A 25642-nucleotide genomic window follows, 5' to 3' on the forward strand; every position below is an offset into this window, starting at 1 on the left:
GTGAACTTACCTTTTAGTTCCATTGAACGCATTTGAATATACCGCTACAGGTAATGCTACAGCCAAGAATTATGTTTGCAGTGAATAATTAAATCGATATATCTATAATTTTAATAATCTTTAAAGGAATTGACAGTAGTACGAACAACACCCAATGTCAATATTTTTCAAATTTTTTTAATTGTGTTGAACAAAAACCGATAAGTGCCACATCCTTAGATCAGAGTATTTCAACCACAGTGATCCTTGACATTATTCAGTGTCTACCTGTAAAGTATGGGCTAGAGCTGGAGAGGATGGCATGAAAAGTTGGAGGTCCATCAATCTGACAAAATGCATGATTTACTATTACATCCTAAAATGTCAGGGTTATGAAGAAAGGACAGAATTTACCCAGAAACACAGACACCTGATACATGAACTAAAGCAGTATGTTCTAAATGCTCCCAGTCATAAATGGATTCATAAAAGTCAGGTCAAATTCAGGGATTATTTCACTTCCATTTCTTGTTTTTTTTTTAAATGTACTTAAGAATTAAAAAGAACAAAACTTGAGCTGAAAGTGACATTCAAAAGGGATTTTTTTTTTATTGTTGAATGCAGTTCCTTTAAATAGAACCTACTCATTTGGCTATCAGTAAATAACTGCAAATCCATTCCCGCCACATCCTCAATCCTCTGTGCAATGTTACATCAGCAACGTGGCCTCCATGCTACCCCTCTGTGATTGCATGGCAAATCCACTCATATCTCCCCCTTTAGCGTGGACACCAGGCCTCCACTCTCCTGCAGCTCCTTGAGGATGTCCAAGCCCCCGATCAGCTCTCCGTTCACATAGAGCTGTGGGTAGGTTGGCCAGTTAGAATATGTCTTGAGGCCTTGACGCACTTCTTCATCCTGCAGGATATCAAATGTGTCGTAATCCACCCCGGTGTCATTCAGAATATTCAGTGTCTGCCTGCTGAAGCCGCATTTCGCCTCCTCCTTGTTGCCCTTCATGAAAAGCATGACCGGGCCCCGGTTGATGAGGGTTTTCAGGCGGTGATCCAAGGTGACAGCCTTGGGGCAGGTGTTCTCCAGCTCTCCAGACTCGGCCATCTCCTTCACGATGTCCAGTCCTCCAATCAGTTCTCCATTCACGTACATCTGAGGGTAGGTAGGCCAGTTTGCGTAGGTCTTCAGCCCCTGTCGGACCTCCTCGTCAGACAAGATGTCAAAGCTGCTGAACTGGACATTGTGCTCCTTTAGTAAGGCCACGATCTGTCGACTGAAGCCACAGCGGGGCTCCTGCGAGGACCCCTTCATGAAGAGCATGCACGGCGCGGCGTTGATTAGCTTCTTTAGCCGCTGGTTCAGGTCTGTTTTGGTGCTTTCAGCACCTCCGCTCAGACTCCCGGTGACTCCCAGCCGCTGCACCTTCTTGACCAACTCCGGTGCATGAGCCCCGTCCAAGCGGTCAACCTTCTCTCCTCTCTTGAAAAATAAGAAGGTAGGGACAGATGTGATCTCGTATTTCTCCGACACCTCCGCAACCGCTTCCGCTTCGAGCTTAACGAACGTGGTGTGCGTGTTTTCCTTGGCCAGCTCGGCCATCACGTCGTTCATCTGAACGCATTGTTCAGACCACGACGCCTGGAAATGCACCACCACCAGGCATTTCCCAGCTTTCGCTAAGAAGTCTTCAAACTCCTGTTGAGTTGTCGCCTCCACGAAATTCGCCATTTTTCCTCTTATCGCGCAGCACTTCCGTTGTCGTGACGTCACATCCGGGCAGTCTGGCACTTTCTAGCAAGTACTAGCGCCTGGAGCTTCAGAGCGGAAATCACGTTGATGTTTGATGAAAGGACACGGCTGTCTTATTTACACTGGATACGCTGAAAGGGTAGTGCGACATTAAGGTAACTGTGAAGTGAAATAGGGCAATGAGGTATTTTTTAAAATTAAAATATGACAAGGAGTATTGTGTACCGTGATAGCATCAGCTAACTAGCTAGGTTTGGTGTAATGGTTCCGAGTTGGAGCTAATCCCCACTTGGAAGGACAATGATAACTAACAGTAGCTAACAATGCTAACTAGCAGCAGATAAATTATTTCATCCATGGTTATTATTTGTGCTAAATGTCATTATTTAAATCATCGAAGTATCGCTAAACCTTTAAAATGCCCGTGTTGCTGGCTGGCCACGCACGATGGAGCTAACGTGTTTTAGATGACGCTAAGCCTCTTAGCTTACCTCTCAACCCTGACATTATGGTGTGGTTTCACCTCAGCAGGTGAATGCGGTTGTTAAAATACTCTTTATTTTATTTATCACGACGGTTTAAGTGCCTTTAATCCAAAACATTGACCTCTCAACATCTGCTCCATTAGGTTCGTCTATTGTTTTTGGTGATACAGTTGTTTTTTTTCCCGTTGCAGAATGTGCAGCTTCATGACTCTCAATACTTCTTTCTATTATTTAGCTTTGTTGTTTTGACTGTTAAAAACGTGGAAAGAAATCGGAAAACTGTCATCTCTACTCTTGGGCGTTTCATCAAATGTTATTTTTGTCCGAGTGTAGAAGAAGAAGTACACTTTATTAATCCCCGCAGGGAAATTACATAGTCACTCAGGTATATTTTTTTTACATGTTCTTTGTGTTAGTTTTATGACAATCAGTGTATACACAGGCCCCGTGAAAGGGGGCCTGTAAGCATGCAGTTAGCAGTTAGTACACACATCAAACAACACACACAGGGAGGCAGAGTGACGGGCAGCGGCTTCAGGAACGCGCCCCAATTGAGCAGCTTGTAGGGGGGACGGCGCCTTGCTCAAGGGTGCCTCGGCAGTGGCTGGGAGGTGAGCTGACGCCTCCCACCGTCAGCTCACCGAAGATGTCCTGGCGGGAGTGGGATTCGATCCGCCAATGGTTGGGGCGATCTGTCTACAGGACATCTGCTCTACCACTGAGCCACTGCCACCCCCAAAGTGTAGACCAAAATTCAAAAACATCTTATTTGTAATGGTGTTAAATAATCATTTAAAAAAAATACTCAGTCACTTGGCTGCAAATGGCGGATAAAGATGTGTTGGTTGATGAAGAAAAATGTGTAATAATATGAGGAAAAACCTGTAGCCAGTTTTTGATTCATGGGATCCATTTACAGTATACAAATGCTATTTGTGTTGCAGAAATTAACATCAGCTGTTATATTATTCAGAATGTATACACAAAGCCAGTAGTAGTGGGGCTATAATTACTGAAACATGTTTTTTTTGTGTGTGACAGGATTACCATGGAGGATCAAACTGCAGACATTGAGGTGACAGTCAAAACCTTAGACTCCCAAAGCAGAACGTACACGGTTGGTGCTCAGGTAAATTCATCAGTTCATACTGCAAAACTTGGTGCTGAACTTGGTTCTGATTATCATTATCAGTTACCCTGTGTGCTTGAGTAATTTGTGTAATTTCCTTTTCTTTAGTTGACAGTGAAAGACTTCAAGGAGCATATTGCACCATCCGTGGGTATCCCTGTGGACAAACAAAGGCTGATCTACCAAGGCAGAGTCTTACAGGATGAGAGGACTCTGGCAGACTACAGTGAGTAATCAAGGGGTTAATTCAAGATCCAGTGTGCATCATTTACCTGGGTCTGTTGACAGTAATGCGATCTAATACATAATCATACATGTGACGCTGGTACTGTGTTGTTACAGATGTGGGTGGCAAGGTGATACACCTCGTGGAGCGGGCACCCCCTCCGCCTTCCCAGCCTGGCTCAGGGTCAGGCGGCACTTCAGCTGAGAGTGGGCCCTCCTCATCCTCACAGGGAACATCACAAGTGCCTCCACATGACCGCAATGCTAACAGCTATGTTATGCTTGGCACATTCAACCTCCCTGTTAACATCATGGACCCCCAGCAGATACAGGTAGGTTCAATTTGTGACTGATGTCAGGAATCTCTGACTAAAGTTTTGCCGTTTCGACGAGGAGGAATCAAGTGTGGAACAAAGGAAGAGCAGCTGCTGTATCTGTTTGTGCAGCATGTTGTATTGCCTGTTGGTCAGAACGTTTGTATCGTGTGTTTCTGTTGTTACATTATTTCTGTGCTGCCTTCTCATTTAGATGTCAATTCAGCAGATGATGTCCGGCATGGGAGAGAATGCAAGGAATGCTAGAGTCACAGCTTCCACTGGGGTAAGATTCCTGCTAATAACATGAAGTCCACATGAATTATTGTTGTTTTTTGCTGATTTCCCCTTTTCCTTTTTAGAGCAACGGATCTGTGAATGTGCACATCGATATGGACCAACCAGTGCAGAGTGAGCCGAGGCTGAGGCTGGTGCTGGCTGAGAATCTGTTGAGGGACATTAATGATGTCATCCACAGAATGGAGGTAACAGAGTGGCCTTCAAATTATGTCTGTAGCCAAACTCCAGCACAATTACTGCCTTATCAGTAACAACAATTCTCTTGTGTCTTTTGTCAGGGTCAGCCAACTGACACATCTTCCCAAACAGAGACCACATCTGCTGCTGCTGCTGCTCCCCCTCCTCCCTCATCTTCATCCACCACCTCCACTCCTTCTCCTTCTGCCCAGCCTATGGATACTTCCCCACCTCCAACAACTCCCCCACCTCCACAAACCTCTTCAGCACAATCTGAAGGACCAACAACCCAACCTGGACCCAAGTGAGACGCGAGTTATTTATACTACACACTTGACTAAAGGAATCAAAAAATTCACATCGATATTTCATCTTTCCCAGTCATCCCAGTCCAGCTGAGTTGGCGGAAATGTTGTCTGAACTGCGGAGGGTAGAGGAGCGACTTCAGCCCTTCATTCAGAGAGCTCATACCATCCTGGAGACGGCCACCACAGCAGAATACAACAATAACACAGTAGGGTTAAAAACTTTCAGAATAATAATTGGTGATCTTTGGAGTGTGTGTGATTTTTATTTGGCTGCGTCAAATTCAGTCAACGCGCTCATTAATTTCAAGAGAAAATTAATTGAGAAAATTGAGAAAATTAAAGGCTTTTACGTGCACCTTATAGTGCGGAAAATACTGTACTTGGTTTGTTAAATTTTGGCTATAAAGGTCTTTGGGACATTTCACTGGTTTCTTCACTTCTTATTTTTGCATCCTAACCACATTTTAACTTAAATTTTTCTGTCAGTTGGATCACATTATGAGAGTGATATCTAGTGTGATATCACATCTTCTCATTGGACTGTCAACAATAAAATGAGAGTCTTTGCCAAAACACTTTTTTTTTCCTTTAATGTGACACTTTTTATGTCCGTGAGATATTTGCTTAGCTTGATTTCTATTTTGGCAACAGGAAAGAGAGGAAGATCAGCGTACTCTCATCATGACATGGGAGTGTCTCCGTTTCCTTGGCAATGCACTTGTTGCTCTTAGTGACCTGCGAATAAACCTCATGAGTCCCGTTCCCCGACACCTACATGTGGTCCGGCCATTTTCTCACTATTCCGCCCCGGTCACTCTGCCTGGAACTATGCACCACCACATCCCGGTACAAGTAAGGGAGCTAAGTTAAAATTAAAGTCAAAAGTTCACAACTCAAACCTGTAATCACCTAAAAGTGACTGACTGCGTCTTCACCAACAGATGAACCTGGGTGCCACAGTGACTAACAGCATGGAGGGACAAGCTGCACCAACACAGCCGGCCAACCAATCAGAGCAGGCAGGTCAGGGACAGACCTATCCTCCACAGACTTCCCCGTCCAATCAGCAGTCTAGACAGGGACAGACTGGCCCCCGGGTCATCAGGATCAGCCATCAGGCTGTTCCGGTGGTCATGATGCAGATGAACACGGACGGTGTGTTGTTCCCTACCCGCCACTGATTGAATGCTCCACTACATCAAAGCTGTTTGTGTCTCATGTTGCTGGGCTGAAGTACAGTGGAGATAAATCAATGTTGCATCCTTTGTGCGCTGCTGCCTTAACCATTTGATGAGTGATAAAAAATGACACTTAACCTGATTTGTACTGATAAGATTTGAGATTTACCCCAGTGTTGGATGACGATTGTCCATGTCAGTTCATTCTGCTTTTGTGTTGTTTTCTTATATATGTACAGGCCCAGGTGGAAACCCTGCAGCAGCTGGACAACCAATGCCTGGACAGCCAGGTAAAGGCCTGTTCACACCACATCTAGTGTGTTATGTTTAACATAGCCATGTCTATTCAGGCAAAACTCAGTGAGTCTAGTTTTATTTTCCAAGTGCAATGAAAAATGTTTTGTTGATTCTGGGGGACGGGAAATACACAAACCAGAGGGCTTTTATCTGTTAGCTCTATTTTTTTGGATTTTGTTGATGTTGCAAATGAGATTGGTGGTGAAGTATATGATGATATCATTATATGATATATAATGACGTGTCTGAAAAAAATTAACAAAATAAATAGATAGTACGGTATGTTAGTTTCGATTAGAGACTGATACCAGAAGTAAAGCATGTTGTTCTCCCCCCATTATTTGCCCCTTTAGGTGCTCTTCCACCTGACTTCATGCGGAATCTCATGCAACAGATCAGCCAATACGCTGCAGCTGTAGCTACTAGCGCGGCCACTGCCGCCACCACCACCACCACCGGCCAACCCGTCCCACCCCAGCCCACCCCCCCAGGCAACAGCTCCACAGCGAACTCCTCAACCACTACCACCGGTCCAAACACTCCCACCACCACCCCAACAGCTCCCCCACCTCCTCCACACGCTGGCCCACAGCCCCAGGCCAGGGTCGTGTTCAGCCGACCCCCGTTTCCACCCAACATGCCCCCCCCACCTTTTGGCACTCGTGGAACCACCATTAATGTGAGGGCTGCCATGCCGACCATGCAGCCAGGACAGGTGAGAATTATGTTTCTGACCCGTTTCCTGTTTATTTAGGCTGATGATTGATTTTAAAAGCTAATGAGAGGTTCTCGGTTCACAGGCTTTTAACCCTGTAGCTCTGAACCAGATGATCAGTGGGTTGGTTGGACAACTTTTACAACCTGGACAAATGGGTATGCTTTTATATACGTTTTTTATTTATTTATATCCAGTAGTAATAAAATTGTACGCCCACAAGTCAATTGTCAAAAGGTCAAATTGAATTCAGAAAAAAATGATCTGTCAGTATGTGATACCTAAGTGCATTTTCTTTTTTTTTATTTCACAGCTGGGCAGACAGCCACATCCTCTTCCACCACCACTTCTTCTTCCTCTCAAACCTCCTCATCTTCATCCTCCTCCTCTACCTCTACCTCTTCCTCCTTTTCTTTCTCCACCTCGGGACCGACACCCCCGCCTGCGACAAACCCGACTGGCCAACCCGAGACCAACACCAGTCAGCCGCAGCCACAGCCTCAGCCTCAGGAGATGCCGCCGGACCTCAACCAGCTCCTGGGTTCCCTCCTGGTCGTGGCTGGTGGGGCGGGTGCAGGCTCCGTAGGGGCCCCTACAATTACTGTCACTACATCTGGGGTCCCGCCTTTCATCCAGGGAGTGAGCGAATTCATGCAGCAGGTCAGTGACAGAGTGGTTTTACATTTTGAATGAAAACTGACATGTTGGATATGCTTTGCCCCTGGTTTTGCATATATTTTTGATGTCGTGTGGATCTGTTGTCATTCAGGTGTGGAAACAGAAGGAAATTAGATCCAAGAATCTCCACAAAACGAGACTGTCTTTTGCCACATTTTCTATAAAATCACTCATGCTTTCCTTTCTAGGCCTCGCAACCCATCTTCTCCCCACCCCCACCTCCCTCCGGTACCACTCGTGCTCCTGCGGCAGGTCCCACCCCCAACCCCCCCGGGGCAGCAGAAGCGCTCAACCCAGAGCTGTTCACGGGCATCGTCCGCGGCGTCCTCAGCAGCATGATGGGCTCGCTGGGCCAAGCGCAGAATGACACCGAGAGCATCGCCCAGTTCATGCAGAGGTTGTCTCAGGCTCCCAACATCTTCATCAGTCCTGAGGATCCTACTGGTAGGTAGCCAGTAGGTCATCAATACCACAACTGAGTGGGGGGGGGGGTATTGGAGGAACATTCATCTCAGACTTGTTTTTTTTTTTCTTTTTTGTTCTTCCCAGGGTTTTTCGGGGAGTTGTTGATGTTGGTGTGTCAGACGTTCACCATGTCAGACCTGGTCATGCTGCTGCATGGGCAGCACCAGCCCCTGGGCCGGATCCAGCCCCAGCTGTCCCAGTTCTTCACCCAGAACTACCTCAATGGACGAGAGCCCACCGATGAGAACATTGCTGTAATTTCATTTGAAATTTTACTTGTTTTTGATTTCATGAGTTTTGTTTTCTTCTTCTACCTACATGCGCCGTTGTTTTTTAAGTTTTAACTCGTGTCTTCTGTTTTCATCTCCAGGCTGCGGCTGACAGTCTTGTCAATGAACTGGAGGAATATATAACTGAGAGCTTTGTAAGTTATTGATGGTCTTTCAGAATGTAATATTAAAATATTAAAAGTGGTCTTTCATTCATAACCGTTAGGATCCATGAAACAAGTGTAAATTATATTAGGCAGATTAGAATTTGACTTATGATTTAAAACAAGAACCTAATAAAATTTTTATAGCGAATCAAACAGCTGACATCTTTTTATTTCAACCATGCAGAGAGAGTCTTCAGTCACGGTGTTGGACGGTGTTGACGTCACTCAGACCAACATGACCTTCTTCAGACAGCAGCTGCAACACATAGCCACACACATTCTGCGTTGCACTGGTAAGTTTTAAGATGAGCAGTTTGAATCAGATGGCCTTGGTAATGAGGGAGTTTTAATTCCATTGTCCCTAGACTTATTTTGTGTTTTTTTTGCTAACAACAATTTTTTTTAATGCATTCAGATGACTCCTTTGGGCCTCAGCTGCTACAAATGTGCAACCAGGCACTGTTTCAGTGTCTTGCGCTGAACCTTTACTGCTTGAGAGGAGACCAGAGAGCCCTCACTGCGGTCATCAACCACAGAATAGTCAGTATACAATATCTCAGAAAATCTTTTACCTTTTGGATGGGGTTCAACTGTTCTCCTTGCTAGATGCCATTAAATCCTACAACTTTAAATTCTCAACAGAGATGAAATTCCATCTTGGCATTTAAGTGAATATTGACTCAAAATGAATGAACCACACGGCTTGTTCAACTCCAGGCAATGGTTGCCCTCCATTTCGCCTTGTCTCCTGTTTGATTTTGCTGTTGAATAAAGGAGAAATACACCATGCTAATGTTTAATAGTTCTAGAAACAAGACCGTGTTCCAAAAGTTTCAAAACACACAAAAGGAAAAGTTTTTGTTGTGTAAAATAAAATCTCTTCCCGTTGTTCCAGCGGAGGATGTCCAGTGACATCAGCCCCAGCCTGGTCAACTGGATGACCAGCATGATGACGATGAGGTTGCAGGTGATTCTGGAGCACATCCCCATCACACAGGAGCAGATTCAAAACTACATCGTTCATACACAGGTGAGACATGCCACCAGCGTTTTTAAAAAATTTTTTACAAAAATTTGCAAGAATCTGTTACATGGTGAAGCTATTAGCATGTTCAGAATTCCAAACTCTTTATTTCTTCAAATATTCTTACAGCTGTAGGAAGTTGTCCATAAAACAGAATGTATCGTCTCACATGCAGAAAAAGGAGTCCTTCTTTGATGAGTCTTGTGTATCTGGTTTCTGTGGATGGCACGTCTGAGTAAATAATTGATGATTATTCCACAGGGTGATCAGTCTTCTGCAGCTGGCACACAAGAGCCTGAAGGAGCACAAAGTGCAGCGGTAAGCATGATGTGACTACAGTGTCCTTATCAGGTTAACTCTTTTTGACACTTGAAGCTCTGCTTTACTTTCAAGTTCCCTCATTTCACTGTTCTCCACTTCCAAAGAATGGTGACACCCTGTCACCGGCGGCCGCCACCACAGCAGAGGAGGCCATGTCCGTGTCACATGACACGAGAGCGCCATCGCGGGAAGCGAGAGTGTTGCCTGGAGACCTGGGTGCCTCAGGAGGAGCTGCGCCATTAGGTGGCGACATGGCGGCAGCAGGAGCTGAGGGCGGGAGTGAGGAGTCTGGACGGGAGTCAGAGGCCTGGGCAGCAGCTGTTCCACCTGTAAGAGTTCACACAGTTGGCCTTTTTATTTGTTTGTCCAGGAAAGGGTTATCACAGCTACAGATGCTACTTATAAACCCTGCTTCACATTTATAATGGCCTTGTTACTCCAGATAATCACTGAGTCATTGTTTTGTGCAAGCATTTTAAGCTGAAGTCAAAAATAGCAGCTATTTTTCAACATTTTTTGCAGTAAATTTCCTCCTTGAGCTGCAGCAGAGAACACACAATACAGAGTCTTAATGCTTTTAAGATGAAAGACATCAAACTGAAACTCTCTTTGAAGGACGCCCGTTGTGGCTCACCTGTCGTGTTATTTTTGGTGTAGGAGTGGGTGCCTATCATAAGATGTGATATGATCACACAGAGAAAGATGAAGACCCAGCCTCCGCTGTCTGACGCATATTTGCACGGCATGCCCGCTAAACGGAGGAAGGTAAGCAGACATCTCACGCTGACATTTTACGTATGAGGCCAGCCGCCCTCACCTTCTTCACGCCGTCTGTGTGCACCTACAGACAGGACTGGGCGGCGCAAGCCTCCTCTCCCTCTCGGATGCAGTGAGTCAGGCAGCCAGGACCGCAGGAGCGAGGCCCATCACATCCGGGGAGCAGCTACAGGATGATCTGGAGACCCAGGACATGAAGGAAACCTATGCTGAACAGGTAAACGAAACAAACGTACACTGTGCATAGTTCAAGCTGTTTGCACTCGTGTTTTGTTTTTTAATTGACATTCTCTTGCCTGGTTACACTGCCAGTTTTACCTGGGGAAAAAAAAGTGGAAAAAACATAAGCCTCTATCATGCAACTGATTGATTGATAGAAAAATATTCTGATAATCAGTTAATCACTTGAGGGGAGAATATTTTCAGTAAGTATTTAGCTCCTGGAATGTAGTACAATCTCTGAAGGAAAAAAAAAGTGTGTTTCTAGAACTGCCCCTTGCTGATTTTTTTATCGATTGTGGAATCAGTTTATGAAACGTCAGAAAATGGTGAGAAATTAGTGTCTCGGCTTCCTTGTTTCCGAGGAGATGGCTTGAAGTGTTCTTTTCTCTTCCAGGTTAAATCAGACCTCAAGAAACGAGTGCGGGAAGACCCGGATTTCAACCCTCAGCAGTTTCCCAATGCACACAGAGCCTTCTCATCAGACTCATAATTATGTTCACTTGACATGAAGCCTGCAAGACTCTTAACTTTCTCCATTGTTATCTTTATCAGTTCTTTGTTCTCGACGCCGCTTCACCCCCAAAACCGTCTGTCTGCCCAGTCAGCAGTTAGCAGCTCTTTTGACTAATTTCCTGATGCTAAGATAACGACTCCCCCAGTGCCTATTTATTTCTTTGTGTTCATTTTGGTCCATATTTTGTTGAGAGAAAATTTTTTGTAAGGAAAAAAAGTATTAGAATTCAATTTGACCAAGTCGTGTCTTGTTGGCTGTGTGTGTGAGTGTGTGAGTCTGTGTGCTTTTCCCCCTCCTATCCTTGTGTTGCTTTACTGTGGAGCATGGCGTTGTGGATTCAGCCTTCCTTTAAATACTCGAGCACAAAAAAAGCAAACTTTCATGTGATGAACATACCATTTTTTTACATGAATGTACAGTAAGCTTAATAATTCTTCATATAAGAAAACTTTTTAGGATATCAGCTTGTCACAGATGTTAGTATCGATGTATTAATGCAAGAATTATGAATGTGTAATTTAGAAGCAGCATTGCTTTTGCATAATTTGTCCACCAGAGAGCACTGACAATTCGGTGTTTCTATTTAAGACATCTTAATGATTTTTGTTTGTTTAAAAAAAAGAAATAAAATTTGCAATAATTCACCAGACTCTAAAAGCAAGCAGCCTTCATTTGTATAGTCAAGGAGCTGCGTAGCCTCTGATTTTCTTTGGTGAATATGTGACAGACTGAACATGTGTGAAAAATCGGCTGATGAAGCCGATGTGTTCCATTTCAGAAGTGGTTCAAAGAAAAAGGAGTTCTGCTGTGACCTTTACCCACAACGGCAATAAACTTTACAGCAGGACTAATCTGTACTCAGAGGTGTGAGGGAACACATCATACGATGTGTACAGTGACCAAAACAAGAGAGTTGGATTACACGTCTGGGATGAGAACCAAAGCCTGACCTGAAGTAACGTCTTCATTATTATAATTTTGAGGTTTTCAAACGCATAACTGACAAGTTTGCAAGAAGCGGATACAAAAAGACGATCTGAACAATCTACATTTTTTCTTATGTCACCTTGTTCCGTGAAATAAAACTGAGCTGGGCAAGTGTAGATGGATCCCTTTTCACTTAAACAGGATTTAAAGTATTTAATTTCAAAAATGACATTTGACCTCTGAGTACTTGAGTGCTTTCTACCCAGAATTACAGGAACACTCCTCACAGTCAATATTGACAAAGAACTGACTTTGAACTCAAAATTTCTTAAAATCCATAAATCATGAAGTGGATTTTCTTGGATAATCGCACAAACACACGGAGTCGTGTGAGGCTATATGGAGGACTTCTTGTGTGCTCAGCTATGTAGATTGATTCACTTTGTGTTTTTACAGTTTGGATCCTGGAACAAGAAAAATTACATTTCTGTATTCTTAGATTCTGGGTATTTTTTTCATTTTCAATACTGAGATATCAAAAAATATATCTGTAATGTCATGAAAAATATCCAGACAAGGATAAGTCATTCAAATTTGAAAGCTACAAGTGGGTGGAGAGACATAATTCATCCACAAATGTGGAGCTGAAATAATGAAAATTCAGGGTCAATTAAATCGATGCCACATCATCTATGAAAGGTAAAAAAAATTATATCTTGAAGAAAACGATTTATAAAGTTTTCAGGCATGTCAGCTGACGTTTCTGCTTAAATAGTTTCCACACAACGACTCAAGTTTGCAGCGGCTGCATTCTGTGAATTCATGGTCACCTTGGCGAACAGGTTGGACTGCTGCTGAAGGTTTATTAGCGCGTTTAAAGGAGTCTCAACAAAAAATGCACTTCCTGGTTGGTATCCGGGTGAAGAATGTGGACGAGCCGTTTGGTATGAAGTTAGTAAAACTTTTTATTAGCACTGGATGATAAAAACAAAGCAAGCGCCTCATCGTCTGTACATGTACTGCAAAAATGCACGTTTATTTAGGAAAATCAGGGAAAAGATTTTAGATGGAAGAGACGACATGAGACATGACTTTCAGAATGAATTAATATTTAGTTGCATTTCAAAACATAACCAAGTAATAAATACACACCTAGACAAGAACACAGGTTAATTACAAGTGTCACTCAAGCTGCAACCGGTTGGACTTTAATTTGATCTTAATCTTTTTCTGCAGAACATCCAACACCCTAATCCACATTGTCTGTGATACACTCCGGTGTGTGCAGTCACCCATGACTCGCTGGGAGTGGTGAGTAAAGTCTACCAGCCTTCCTGGTGCTCACCTGCACCTTATTTGCATAAGAGGTGTGTATGTGTGTATGTGTGTGTGTGTGTGTGTGTGTGTGTGTGTGTGTGTGTGTGTGTGTGTTGAGCACACACACACACACACACACAGCTGCTGCTGACTTCAATGGGCCCTTTGATAAGGACTTGCCTGAAACTTAGCTTAGCATTAATACTAGAAGCAGTGACACACAGCATAGCTCCATCCAAAACCTACAAATCCACTTACTAGAATCTAGTTTTTTTTTAAGTTCTGCAGGCTGTTTCATCTTTGGATTTAGGATAACTGCTTCAAATTCTTCAAAACTGCCTCAAAGCTTAAAATTCACCGTGCTAACATGGCAACGCTCGTCTCTTAGAAAGGAAGGAAGGTTGTTTCCCAGAAGGTCAAACGACCTCTTAAATTACACAAAAATGCTCACAGCAGCAAAAAAAGGCCAGCGTTTAAATCAAAGTTGTCAAGCAGCAAACATTGAAGTGAAAGTATGACTTTTGTAAGATGAAACTTTTTATATATATATATATTTATAAGTTCTTATGCAATAACACTCAACTTCCTTTCATTTCATACACTCCTTCAGGTGTTTTGGACGACATCTCTGTGCTTTAACGTTCATTATTACTTTACTCTGCAGAGCTAATTATCCATTAAATGTTAGTCTCATTCTGAATCTAAAAAACAAAACAGTTTTTTAAGCACTGCGGTTTTTCTTTCGGTTTATTAAAGTGTGAGGTCATAGGAAGGCTCCGGGATTCGAATGAGGATCTTTGAGATTTCTGAATCTGTAAGCGAGCCAAACTCCAAGGATCTGAAAGGAAACGTAGAAGCAAATGGAAGTTTTCTTACTTCATCCTGCTATAATCTTAAAAGTTCAACCTGAACACAGAATTCCAGAGAAATATCCGCTTTGTTTGACGTTTTACTGACCTCTGTAAAGCTGAAGAAGAGTCCGATCCCACCCACGAACCGGAGCACATCTCCTGCGTACTGCTGAATGATGTTGGAGCACGTTTCACAGGAGTGTGGTTTCTGGTTAAAGCAACTCTAGATGAAGCAGAAGAAAATTCACAAACTGTCAGAATGACGATCAACTTAAATCCAAATCAAGTTGTTCCAGAGGAGATAAAGAGCATTCCAGAAGAGTTACCGCGGCACAGGAGCCGTTGTAGTCGACGTAGGAGAAGCCGCAGCAGTTAAGTGTTTTCTCGACGTCCCTTTGAGTTTCGTTGGATTTATTCCATCCAATCTCCAGCAGATGGTTCTGCGAATGAAAATAATCTAAGTTTCTGGTATAGTTTTAAATAGAAAGTAGTTGAATGTGAAAAAAAAAAAAGATGTACTCAGGACTGTCAGAGGACACAACCTCTATGAAAGCCCAACGGCACATTTAGCTTAAACTTCTCTGTATAAATATTTTCATGTTGATTGTACTGTATCTGATCAGATTTGACCTTATGACCACATAATCTCCAATACGCCACAATAAAAGCTGTCCCTCCCACCTTTTAATGTGGGTGAACTGTTACGTCACAATGTCCATGCAGGCATGAGCAAACTGATTCTTGATTATATAAAGAAATGACAAAGTAAATAAAACAAAGTGAAATCATGACCTCCGTGGCAGGAACACCAGACAATAACTTATCAGCCAGCCGATTATTGGTGATTATCATTACTGACACATCGACAGGCTGATTGGCTTGTCAGCAACAAGGTCCTGTATATTATCTGTTGCTGGACTTTTGACTTCTTCAACTTTGAATTTTTTAAACTCCAGGATTACTCAACAAATGAGGATGTACTTGTGAAATAAACAGTGTTGTGCGGGCCATGATATCTTTCTGACATATGTGTAGTTTGGCACAGAACAAACTTAGCATACCTGTTGGTCTTTATTCACAGCCAGACAAGCGCAGGACACAGAAAACTGCAAGATGAACACTACGAACAGGATGATCATGTACTGGAATCAAGTATAGGAAGTTTACTTTGGATTAAACCCACTGCGTTTCTTACAGAGCGACTGAACAACAAGGACACAAGAAACTGAAGCTTATTTACTTATCATTCCACTTTGCAAACAACACTTATCAGGAGGTGAGGTCACTCCCTGTGCTCAACCAAAGGATACAAAGAAAAGCAGGACCTGGTTGTGTTTCAGGGCGCCGCACAGCCCCACAAAGGCCACCAGCAGGAGGAAGACGCCCACGCCGATCACCCCCGCCACCACCCTGATGCTGGACACCAGGCCGAACGATTTCCCCCAGGCCGCCACTCCGATCAGGAGCAGACTCACCAGCTGAGGGGGGGAGAACAATAAGTGGAATCTTTCTAAGGAAGTCTCTACATGATGGATGAACTGTGTTTGCGAAAAGTCATGTGTTAGCCAGAGTCAGTTTACAACCACGTAGCTGATGATCACTGATAAATAAAACCCAGAACAGAGACGCCACCCAGACGACCGAGTAGTATAAAATGTTCAGCGCTGCCATCTGTCCCAACATTCTAATCTAACTCTCTGGCTGGCCAAACAGAGGTGGTTAGTAGAGCCTCATCTGATAATGTAAATGTGTTCAAGTAAAGGACGGACATGTCAAATGAATATCAGAGGATAGCACTGTGAAATTGAAGAGGCTTATTTTGTGTTATACATGACTATTGTGGAAATCACAACAACCAGAATCCTCATCATGCTTCTGTTGACAAGACAGATCTACATTTTACTCCTTTATATTTCTGTTTTGTTTTGTGTAATCTGATCAGTTGTCTGATCATTCTGAAACTGCATTTAGGATAAGTGGACTAATGGCAGGATTACACTTGGAGATGATTCAAAATTTGGGTCAAATAATTTTATTTTACCTCAGCAATATTTTTGCTTACAAAATATTTTAACCTCAAAATATTTGCCGACTGATGCCTAAATTAAACATGAAGGTAAACTTCATGTGCAGTCACGTGGTCAACTCAGAAAACAATATGTATGAGCTAATAGGCGTATCATGCTCATATTGAGTAATGAGAACACACCGTTTCATTAACAGTAAATAACTTGTAAAAATCAAACATATTAGGTCAATGATTCAAATCATTTTCTTTATTGATGTTGAATTTTTTTAAAAATTAAAAATAAAAAAAAATTCAAATTTTCCTACGCTCTAATGAAACGTGAACGCAGCATCATTTCGTGTCTACTGACAAACCGATTAATCCGCTGAAACTTGTCTTTATTACATGACCAGATGTTGTAACCTTCATAAAATCGATTCGATCAAATCTAACATTTAGTATTTCTCGTAAGAGCGGTAATAGATGATAATATTATTGATAAACCGGATGTGATGATCGCACCTGTTCACATAAAGGAACCCGCTCAGACAAACCGGTTCAGCTGCGTGTTTTGCTCTGTGATGCATTTCTGAGTCGCGGCCACAAAACGGACGCGTTTTTCCAAAACTTCTAAACTTTCCTTCAGCGAGAAAATAAAGATTTCGAGTTAAATACTTACGACATAGAGAATGTTGAGAGCGGAGAGCGCGTTCTTGGTGCAAAAGAATCCTCCGCAAACCATTCTGCCGCTAAAGTGTCAACCTGCGCCTTCAGACCCCCCCGTGAGACTGAATCCGCGTCGCGTCACGGCTTCTGGTCTCCAGGAAGAAAAACACGGAGCGCGTTTCCTCTCAGATTCCCGGCTGATGATTCGCCAGCTGGAAAACAAAGGAGCACCTTCCTGTTCTCCATGGTGATATTATCCTCCTTTTTTTTTTCTTTTTTTTTAAATTGTCAAATTAGTTCTTGAGTCATTTATTTGTGGGAAGAAGAATATGAAATTAGTGTGTTTAAAAAGGCGCCTGTCCTGAATTGCGTGCGGATGCATCAACACAGGATGTAAATTAATCTCACGACGCAACAGAAAAATACATTTCCATTGGTGAATTCCAGTTTTTCACGTGAATTTTAATGACTTTTAAATACTAATAATTTCTAATGTTCAGTCATGTTATTCTGCAAAGGTTATTGTGCGCCATCTGCTGGACAAAGTGTCTTACAACTAATTAGATAATCCATGACGTAAAAATCGTGGAGATTTTAAATCCTATTACTCAGACAACTGGAATTGTTTCATAAAGTTTGAACACTGTTAACAATCGGTTATAAAATGTGTTAAGCCTACAACAAAAGCGTGGAGTGAGATGAGACGGTGAATGGAGTAGACCCGACCGCAGCAGGGAATTAGACGCCCTCTGGTGGACAAATGGAGAACGACGTCACTGACATCACCGCTGACCACAAGCCAAAAACTTTCAATCCCCACAGCTACCTCTGTGTCAACATTACAACGTTCTTGCAAAAAGAAGAACTGAGCCATATTTATATTCTGTTGGTTTCCGTGTCTCTAAAACTAAACTATACTACGAAAGACCCGCGTTGAAACTTCACCGGTTGTTAGGATTATGTTTCCACCAGTAAGAAGGTGAATATTTTACACTTTGATGAACCTCATCAAACGATGGATGAAGAATTGAATTATGCGGTGGTGGATTTTAGGACTAATGGTGTTTGTTTACATGGTGAGTCATGTCCTATTGTTGTACTGTGAATTATGCGTTAAGTGCAACTTCCAGTTCTGGTGGATTTTTATTTAGAGCTGCTCTAAATTGCTTTTCTTTTTTTAATTAAGATCTGTTATTTGTTATCGAAGATATGAGAGAATATTTTATGAAATAAAAGGAGCAAACAAATCCTGGACCCTACATCGTTTGTACTTGAGACATTTAATTTTTTTATTATCTTATATCCACATGAGATCTGCATAATTTGACCACATCTAGTGTTGTAGGTTACTGCTTGAACCAAGCAGCTTCCTGTCAGGCCTTCCAGACTTATTAATGTCTTTTTGCATAAGCGGTTTGCTCATTTTCAGCAGACACTCATCTGGGCTGAAACGCAGCCTCTGTGTGTTAAACCTCCTTTAGAATTTCCCTAATGATGCTGTTCTTGGATACAGAATCCCAACATTTCATGATTGCATATTAGTCATAGCTATTTAAAGAGGATGTAAGCGATGTCTCATTTCATTTACCCCATCTGAAAATATTTTAAATTTTTATCAGCCAAACAAATATTTCCAAATCACCTATGGTGATATATATTTAGCATTCTGAACTGAAAATTAGGTTTTGTTGAGAATGATTCAGAACTTGTTTATGGACAGTGGATTGTATGAAAAATGTTCCACACTGATCATGTTTTTAGAAAGTAACACAACATTTTAGTTTCCTCTTTTGTTTTTTTTTTGTTTTTTTCAGACAAATCAAAAGTCCAGGAAACAATCTATGATAACGTAAAGACTGGAGAGGAAGTCTGGGATCCAAATCCTGTCAAACCAGGTTACCCTAGTGCACCATGCTTAAATTATAATAGCTATTTTAAAATTAGCACAAAAATGTATTGCTTTGTTTTATATTTTTTTGTTCTCGGTAGAGAATAAAAAGGAAGATTCATCACGTCCTCCTCTTCATTGGGTGGTGGTCAGTTTGGGGGTCATGTGCATCCTCTTGGTGTCAGTCGTCATCATCCTCAGTATCCGATGTAAGTCCGTCTACCTGTTCACAAGAACTTCCTAGGATAAATGACAGTTCCATGATGCTAACGGTTTCCTCCACGAATGCAGTAAACACCGCCATGTCTGAGCAGGACAGCCTGACAGCACAAAACCTACAGCTGAGGGAAGAGAAGGTCGAGTTCGAGAGACGGACCGGGGAGCTGACCAGAGGCAAAGACAGACTCAACTGGACCCTCGGGGTCATCCTGGAATATGACAACTTCCCAGTGGAAACCCGCTGCCCAAAGAAAGGTGGGAACATGCTGCACTTCAGCTGGGATCACATTTATCTCATAATAAAAAAATGATTATGATTTTGCTGTCTCATTCTTGTGCAACAGTCTGTAAGCCTTGTCTGGATGGCTGGGTGCAGTTTCAGTCCAGGTGTTACCATTTTATTGAATCTCCTTATTCGTCCTATTGGGAAACCTGGACGGGAAGTCAAGATAAATGCAGACGAGACAAAGCTAATCTGGTTGTGATTGAGAGTCAGGAGGAACAGGCAAGTTAATCCACTTAAATTCCATATTTATTATTTTATGCTTTCTCCCTTATGTTTCTGTTTTTCACATCTTTTTTCAAATGAAGGAATTCATCAATAACCACACTAACTACTATAATGATGAAAAGCATGGCTACTGGATTGGTTTGAAAAAGGGCTTGAGTGGATGGATGTGGGTAGATGGAAGCAACGTCACCCTACCGTAAGCAAAAACAAACAAACAAAAAAAACCCCCAAAAAAGACACACTCAGTAACAAAATGTGATTTTTAATGTATTTATTCTGTGGTCAGATTAAAGTAAATGCCATACAGGCCTTCATCTGACATCAGACTGACTGATGTGTGGATTTATTCTCCTTTAGGTACTGGAGGAAAGACGGATCAAGCAACAAAGGGTCTTGCGCTTTAACTTTTTCTCATTTGGATCCCCTGGCTAATTGGGCCGGGGCGAGCTGCAAAATGAAGAACCGCTGGATCTGTGAAGGAAAAGCTTTGATACAAGAACCCATTTGAATCCAAAAATGTCAGTAGAAGATTTGTTTTCTTATCTCAATGCAGATGGATCAAACTTTTGAGGCTAATAAGTGATATTACACCCTATTCCCACTTTTTCTGACGTTTACAAGAAGATAAGAAACACTTCAAAAATCTGAACTGCTTTCTAGACCAGAACTGTTGAAGACAAGATGTAGATCATAAATACCTCATTACCAAACATTTTATTCAAACACATTTTATTCAAACTTGTTTGCTTAAATTGCACTAATGGGTTCTCTAAAAACGCAAAAAAATAATAAAAAAGGACAGAAAATTAGATGTCATTTAGGGCAATTAAATGTTACCTTATGGTTTAAATAAATATTTTCTGAACCGCAATGTAACGATCAGTCTAGGGGAAAGGAAAGCAACATAAAATTATCCAGGTAGATTGAACACATCAAAAGGGTAAATTGTTTAATCAAGCATTAAGAATTTTAGAATTGGTTAACGGAGATAAATAACAAAGATGAAGAACAAACCTTTTCATTCATGAATGAATGAATGAATGAATGAATGAATGAAGAACAAACCAGAAAAGAGGGCGAGTGGGTGCTGGGACACAGAAATTCAAGATATTAAAAAAACAACAAAAAAGCAGCAAAAAGCTGTAAAAACGGTTTCCTAGTTGTTACTGCAACCGCCCGAGAGGCGACCTGCTGAACACCGACAAGCCGCCCCGAAGCAGACGGATCCCTGTCTGCGGCCAGGCGGAAAACCGACGCTCCCACCCGGGTCACAGGCGGCAGCAGAGGAGGCGTGGCCAGGAGGCCAGGTAACCTACCAATCAACAGACCTCGATGGGTAGGGCGTGGCCAGGAAGCCAGGTAACCGCACCAATCAGCGGAGCAGACCGCAGTGGGGAGGCGTGGCCAGGAGTCCAGCAATGCACCAATCAGAGCCGAGCAACCGTGCACACCGTGCCAGCGGAAGCGTAGGAAGCGCTGGAGAGTCTAGAGATGAAGGATAAAACAGCTATACAGGCGGAGTTGCAGGCAATGAGAAGTTCTGTGGGTTAGAAACCAAAAGTGTCTTTTCGTCGGCCTCATCCTTAATCTCAGGATTAAGACCATCTGTTTCCAGAGTCTTGCAAATGCCCAGTCAGCTGTGCATCACTTGAAATCCGAGTGTTTCCGCGTTTTTGCGCAATTTACCGCCTGCTTCAGCTGAAGTACAGCCAGAACCAGCTGCGTCTTCTCAAGGCACGCAAGTAATATAATTTGACTGACTAGTTTTAATTGTAATTATCAATTTACCAACTATATTTTCTATTATGTTTCATTTTGTGGAGCTGTTCGCCAGGGATGCTGGAGAGGCGAGAGCCTCCAGAAAAGCCACTGCTGATGCCATCGTGGACGTCAGCGGTATCTGTCCGCACCTCCACCGGAAAGATCCTCGGATCCTGCCAGTTATTAGATCACAGAAGGTTCGGATAGGACCTATCCGAACTTGTTCCGTCTCACAAAGCAGTACCTGGCAACACCAGCGTCCTCTGTGCCGTGTGAGGGGCTGTTCTCCGAGGCTGGGGTAAATCGTCTCCAAGAAGAGGAATCGGCTCAAAGCTTTGACAGTGGAAAAACTATCGTTTCTAAATAAAGATGCATAAGAACCCCCAGCTGACCAAAGCGTATGAAAACATTAACGTTTACAAAACAAATGTATGAGAATATAAACACAGGCATACAAATAAATACGAATGCAAACAAGTCTTTTCTAAAATTGCAGTCGGAATTCCGACTTTTATCTCATAATATAGACCTTTTTCCCCCCCCAGTAGTCCTAATCCTATGTAAATCATGCACACAAATACATATGTATGCATTTATATTATATATACATGCATGAACATGTAATCTATATCTCTTATTGCATTATTGATCCTGTGAGGATCAAGGATCATAAATCAATTTCCTATAATATATGTGTGACCACCGTGCTCTGCTGGGTGGATTAGGAATGGCTCAGGAGTCGAGATGGATGGATCAGTTGTTTATTTATTCCCGAGAACAATCAACCACACACAAGAATAAATTGAGCGTTGGTCGGGACACAGGCTCCAACAACGCCACAGTAGGCCAACTTCTCTCTGTAGGTTGTCCACAGTGATTGTATAATGGTCTGTGTTTAATTACAATAACATTATACTCACACAATAATCACATTCAATCACAGCCAGCTCATCCTAACTCCATACTGTGGTGCTCTGCTGCCACCCTCTGGCGGTCGAAGGACATAGCAGGCACCCTCTCACAAATGATGGACCAACAACAAATCCAATCTCAATGACTAACGTTCTAAAACATATTCTACATTGAACGTAAGCTGAAATATCGTATGAAATATAAAATCATAAAATCATCATGAAATATCAAGACAATGTGTTTGCGCAGGCGGTGGGGGAAAAATTATGATTAAATCACGATTAAAATTATTTTGATAGTCATAACCGGAAGCTATCGATAATCTAACAATGTCTAACTTTATTTCAATTTTATTATAGTTACCCACAATGTCCACAAGAGGGCATCACAATTACAAATCCTTCAAGAGCATAGAATAACATTGACACGTCTTCCGAAATAACTTTGTTGTGTGGTTTTCGACGGGATGGTTTAACAGACATAAAGCTAGGGAATTGAACGTTACTAATATGTTTGTCTTAAGGCTTTTGGTGATGTTGTATTTAAAGCATATCATTACTTTTATTAATTTAATTGCGTACAGCTATGTATTGTTGCTGTTGCAGTTACTCAGTATGGCCACAGGAACAGTAGGAAATGTATTTACTGAGCAGGAAGTGGTTTGAGTAGATTGACCCGAGGTCAGTGCTCGAATATGAATTCAGCATACATATCTTATTTTGTTTGGATTTTCTTTCTTTTAAAAGTTTTTGTGTCTTTTTGTCTTTGTGTTTTTGCGTAGTTTTTGAGTTTCCCTCAGTAGTCACATCCTGTAATTATTGGCTTAACTTAAACAACAATCAAGAATGTTGCACGTTGAAATGGTAATCCTCCATTTACATCGATTAAAAAAAACCATTCCATGCACTCCAACTTTAGAGGAAATAATTCATTTGTTTTGTTGATCTTAATAAAAAGTTGTCTTCCATCAAGTAAAAAAAGGTAATATTTGATTTCTTATGATATTTAAAGTTACCAAAAATTATTTTCTGGAGTTTTATTGAGAATATTTCATCCAGATGTAGTGGCATCGTGTTACATCTGCGATTACATGAAAATGAAGCATTTGTAGTTCTACACTTTGGCCTCAAGAGGGAATTAAACATACCTGCAATCTAGAGTCGTGAGGATTTTTTAGTTAACAGCTCTTATTATCTTGAGATATATTTATATATATCTTCCTTCTCGTCAGAGTTTCCTAAAGGTAAAGTAGATGATTGTTCGTCTGGGTTCGGAGTGAATCTAAAATTTATAATACGACCATTGACCACAAGAGGGCACTGTATTCTATAGATAAAGGTGGATGTAATCAATGGCATATGTTGATTTTTGGGTAGTCGCTAAAAATAAAAGCATCAAAATAATGAATTGAATTTCATGAAAAAATGATGTCTTTCCAGACAGGAAGAATTGCGGAAATTGCACGTGGTGAAGCTTGGTCGAGCGAGAGCTACTTTTGCTAACTCTGCCGGGAACATCATTGCAGTCTTTACAGCTGCTGTTGAACTTACAGGAACTACAGTCATGCAAATTACTACATTGAAAGTTTGCATTGTTTGCAAAACTTAAGTCGCTTTTAGAAGGGGAGGGACAAATGCACAAGTTCCGCCGATTAAAAATATTTTGATAGTCCTAACCGGAAGACGTTGACAATCTAGCATCGTCTAACTTTATGCCAATGTTTTGTAGTAACCCATTACGTCCACAAGAGGACATCACTATTACAGATCCCTCAAGAACGTAGAACAACATTACTGACACGTCTTTCGAAATAACTTTGTTGTGTAGTTTTCCACGGAATAGTTTAACAGATATGAAGCATGCACGTCTTATTTTGATTGTATTTTCTTTCTTTTATTGTCTTTTTGTCGTCGTGTTTTTGTGTTCTTTTTGGTTTTTGAGTTCACCTCAGGAGTCACATCCTTTAATTGTTGGTTTAGCCTGTCCAACAATCAAGAATGTTGCACGTTGAAATGATTATACTACATTTACATCAATCAAAAAGCGTCCAATGCACTCTAACTTTGAATGAAAAATTTAATTCGTTTTGTTGATCTTAACAAAAAGTTGCCTTCTATCACGTCAAAAATACATAATAATATTTGAGTTTTTAGGATATGTAAAGTAACGTTAAAATGATTTTCTGAAGTTTTATTTAAAATATTGTATCCAGATGCATTGGCACTGTGTTACATCTGCCATCAAATGAAAATGAAGCATTTGCAGTTCTTCCCTTTGGCCACAAGAGGGAATCAAACGCATTTACCACCAAACCCTTCTGAATATTTTATCAGCAACGGAGTTTAACACGTCTTATTTGAAATGCGTACAATTGTTAAACTGCTTGAAATGCTAAGTAGAAGTACTCCCCTCTCCCTTCTCGTTAGAGTTTCCTAAAGATAAAGGAGATGATTGTTCGGACATGAATACCGAGTAAAACTAAAATGTGTAATACGGCTATTGACCACAGGAGGGCAGTGTCACCTATATGTGTTCATATCCGGTGTTCGCTCAAAATAAAAGCATCAAACGAAGAGGAAATATATTTGATTCAATTTCATTAGAGAAGTACGACCAAAAACTGGTGACGAGTTTTTAGTGTTTTTTCATCATTTTTGAATTATTGTTACCGTCCAAATAAAGATGTGTAGGGAGTTTTAATTGAGGAGATTCATAAAATGTCAAAATCTGTTAGATTCTTGATTTAAAGTGTTAAACTTGTGGGTTAAATTTTCTAGTCAAAACCAAGAAGAAGGTTCAAACATTTCCGAATAAAGCAGAAGTTCGTACAGTCAAATAGTGCAGGTAGTAAAAAGAAGGTTTTGGATTTTAGAGGGTGTTAGAAGCTATTTCCGTTTTACATTTCCTGTCGATTCCTCTGCGCTTTGTGCGTCTCGCTAGTTTCCTTTTGTTTTTTTTAAAAGAAATTTATTGAAGAAAATTCAGTACAGCATACAAAAACAGTATACAATACAAACAGAGAACATATAAAAGAGTTGCCAGGGGGTGTCTCGCTAGTTTCCGTTTTGTGGCCCGGACATAGAATGACGTCACACCAACAACAAAACAAACACTCTGTACCACACGGATTATCGTCCGGAAGAAACAAGCACGCACGAATGTTTTTACCTGTCCTAACCCAACAGTCTGACGTGAAATGTTCTTGACCCGAAAGCGCAACTTGACTTTAGTTGTCTTTAATAATCCAACGACTTCTTCACTCATTTATTTATTA

The 25642-nt window shown here is 41.6% G+C and overlaps 4 protein-coding genes across 7 annotated transcripts; 2 read left to right on the forward strand and 2 right to left on the reverse strand.

Moving 5' to 3' along the window:
• Positions 1-161: 161 nt before the first annotated feature.
• glrx3 (glutaredoxin 3) lies at positions 162-1738 on the reverse strand. Its single transcript, XM_068323456.1, has one exon. The coding sequence runs from the start codon at positions 1720-1722 to the stop codon at positions 745-747; it is 978 nt and encodes a 325-aa protein (XP_068179557.1). The 5' UTR covers positions 1723-1738; the 3' UTR covers positions 162-744.
• A 25-nt stretch (positions 1739-1763) lies between these two features.
• Positions 1764-11950, forward strand: bag6 (BCL2 associated athanogene 6). Of its 3 annotated transcripts, none has more exons than XM_068323457.1 (25): positions 1764-1898; positions 3270-3357; positions 3466-3583; positions 3700-3914; positions 4111-4182; positions 4259-4381; positions 4475-4677; positions 4755-4887; positions 5333-5533; positions 5623-5836; positions 6099-6149; positions 6510-6871; positions 6957-7029; positions 7185-7531; positions 7738-7993; positions 8099-8268; positions 8385-8438; positions 8635-8743; positions 8866-8990; positions 9346-9480; positions 9736-9792; positions 9900-10124; positions 10453-10560; positions 10643-10789; positions 11189-11950. In XM_068323457.1, the coding sequence occupies exons 2-25, from the start codon at positions 3277-3279 to the stop codon at positions 11282-11284; spliced, it is 3675 nt and encodes a 1224-aa protein (XP_068179558.1). In that variant the 5' UTR covers positions 1764-1898; positions 3270-3276; the 3' UTR covers positions 11285-11950. The 3 variants fall into 3 exon arrangements, with proteins under 3 accessions (XP_068179558.1, XP_068179560.1, XP_068179559.1); XM_068323459.1 differs by having other exon boundaries at positions 10492-10560; XM_068323458.1 differs by having other exon boundaries at positions 4126-4182.
• A 1225-nt stretch (positions 11951-13175) lies between these two features.
• On the reverse strand, positions 13176-17277 carry LOC137601959 (tetraspanin-13-like). The gene is made up of 6 exons (XM_068324467.1): positions 17091-17277; positions 15714-15881; positions 15465-15545; positions 14730-14843; positions 14510-14626; positions 13176-14390 (listed from the first exon to the last, which is right to left on the reverse strand). Exons 1-6 carry the CDS (start codon positions 17151-17153, stop codon positions 14316-14318), a joined length of 618 nt encoding a protein of 205 aa, XP_068180568.1. The 5' UTR covers positions 17154-17277; the 3' UTR covers positions 13176-14315.
• A 658-nt stretch (positions 17278-17935) lies between these two features.
• Positions 17936-21913, forward strand: LOC137601958 (killer cell lectin-like receptor subfamily B member 1B allele A). Of its 2 annotated transcripts, XR_011037117.1 has the most exons (8): positions 17936-18153; positions 18892-18972; positions 19067-19174; positions 19257-19439; positions 19529-19689; positions 19776-19891; positions 20053-21429; positions 21519-21913. XR_011037117.1 is itself a non-coding variant. In XM_068324466.1 (7 exons), exons 1-7 carry the CDS (start codon positions 18093-18095, stop codon positions 20201-20203), a joined length of 861 nt encoding a protein of 286 aa, XP_068180567.1. In that variant the 5' UTR covers positions 17936-18092; the 3' UTR covers positions 20204-21913. The 2 variants fall into 2 exon arrangements, 1 of the variants encoding a protein (XP_068180567.1); XM_068324466.1 differs by having other exon boundaries at positions 20053-21913.
• The last annotated feature ends 3729 nt before the right edge of the window (positions 21914-25642 follow it).

Source organism: Antennarius striatus, chromosome 9, assembly GCF_040054535.1.
Source record: "Antennarius striatus isolate MH-2024 chromosome 9, ASM4005453v1, whole genome shotgun sequence".
Lineage (NCBI taxonomy): Eukaryota > Metazoa > Chordata > Actinopteri > Lophiiformes > Antennariidae > Antennarius > Antennarius striatus.

Bases quoted from the DNA above. Each gene is read 5' to 3' on its own strand.
- glrx3 (XM_068323456.1), bottom strand. From the start codon at position 1,722: ATGGCGAATTTCGTGGAGGCGACAACTCAACAGGAGTTTGAAGACTTC.
- bag6 (XM_068323457.1), top strand. From the start codon at position 3,277: ATGGAGGATCAAACTGCAGACATTGAGGTGACAGTCAAAACCTTAGAC. The intron at 3,915-4,110 runs GTAGGTTCAATT...CTTCTCATTTAG, and splicing joins TGGACCCCCAGCAGATACAG to ATGTCAATTCAGCAGATGAT. The intron at 10,561-10,642 runs GTAAGCAGACAT...GTGCACCTACAG, and splicing joins TGCCCGCTAAACGGAGGAAG to ACAGGACTGGGCGGCGCAAG.
- LOC137601959 (XM_068324467.1), bottom strand. From the start codon at position 17,153: ATGGTTTGCGGAGGATTCTTTTGCACCAAGAACGCGCTCTCCGCTCTC. The intron at 15,546-15,713 runs GTATCCTTTGGT...ACTTGATTCCAG, and splicing joins ACCAGGTCCTGCTTTTCTTT to TACATGATCATCCTGTTCGT. The intron at 14,627-14,729 runs GTAACTCTTCTG...TGCTTCATCTAG, and splicing joins ACAACGGCTCCTGTGCCGCG to AGTTGCTTTAACCAGAAACC.
- LOC137601958 (XM_068324466.1), top strand. From the start codon at position 18,093: ATGGATGAAGAATTGAATTATGCGGTGGTGGATTTTAGGACTAATGGT. The intron at 18,154-18,891 runs GTGAGTCATGTC...TGTTTTTTTCAG, and splicing joins TAATGGTGTTTGTTTACATG to ACAAATCAAAAGTCCAGGAA. The intron at 19,175-19,256 runs GTAAGTCCGTCT...CCACGAATGCAG, and splicing joins CATCATCCTCAGTATCCGAT to TAAACACCGCCATGTCTGAG.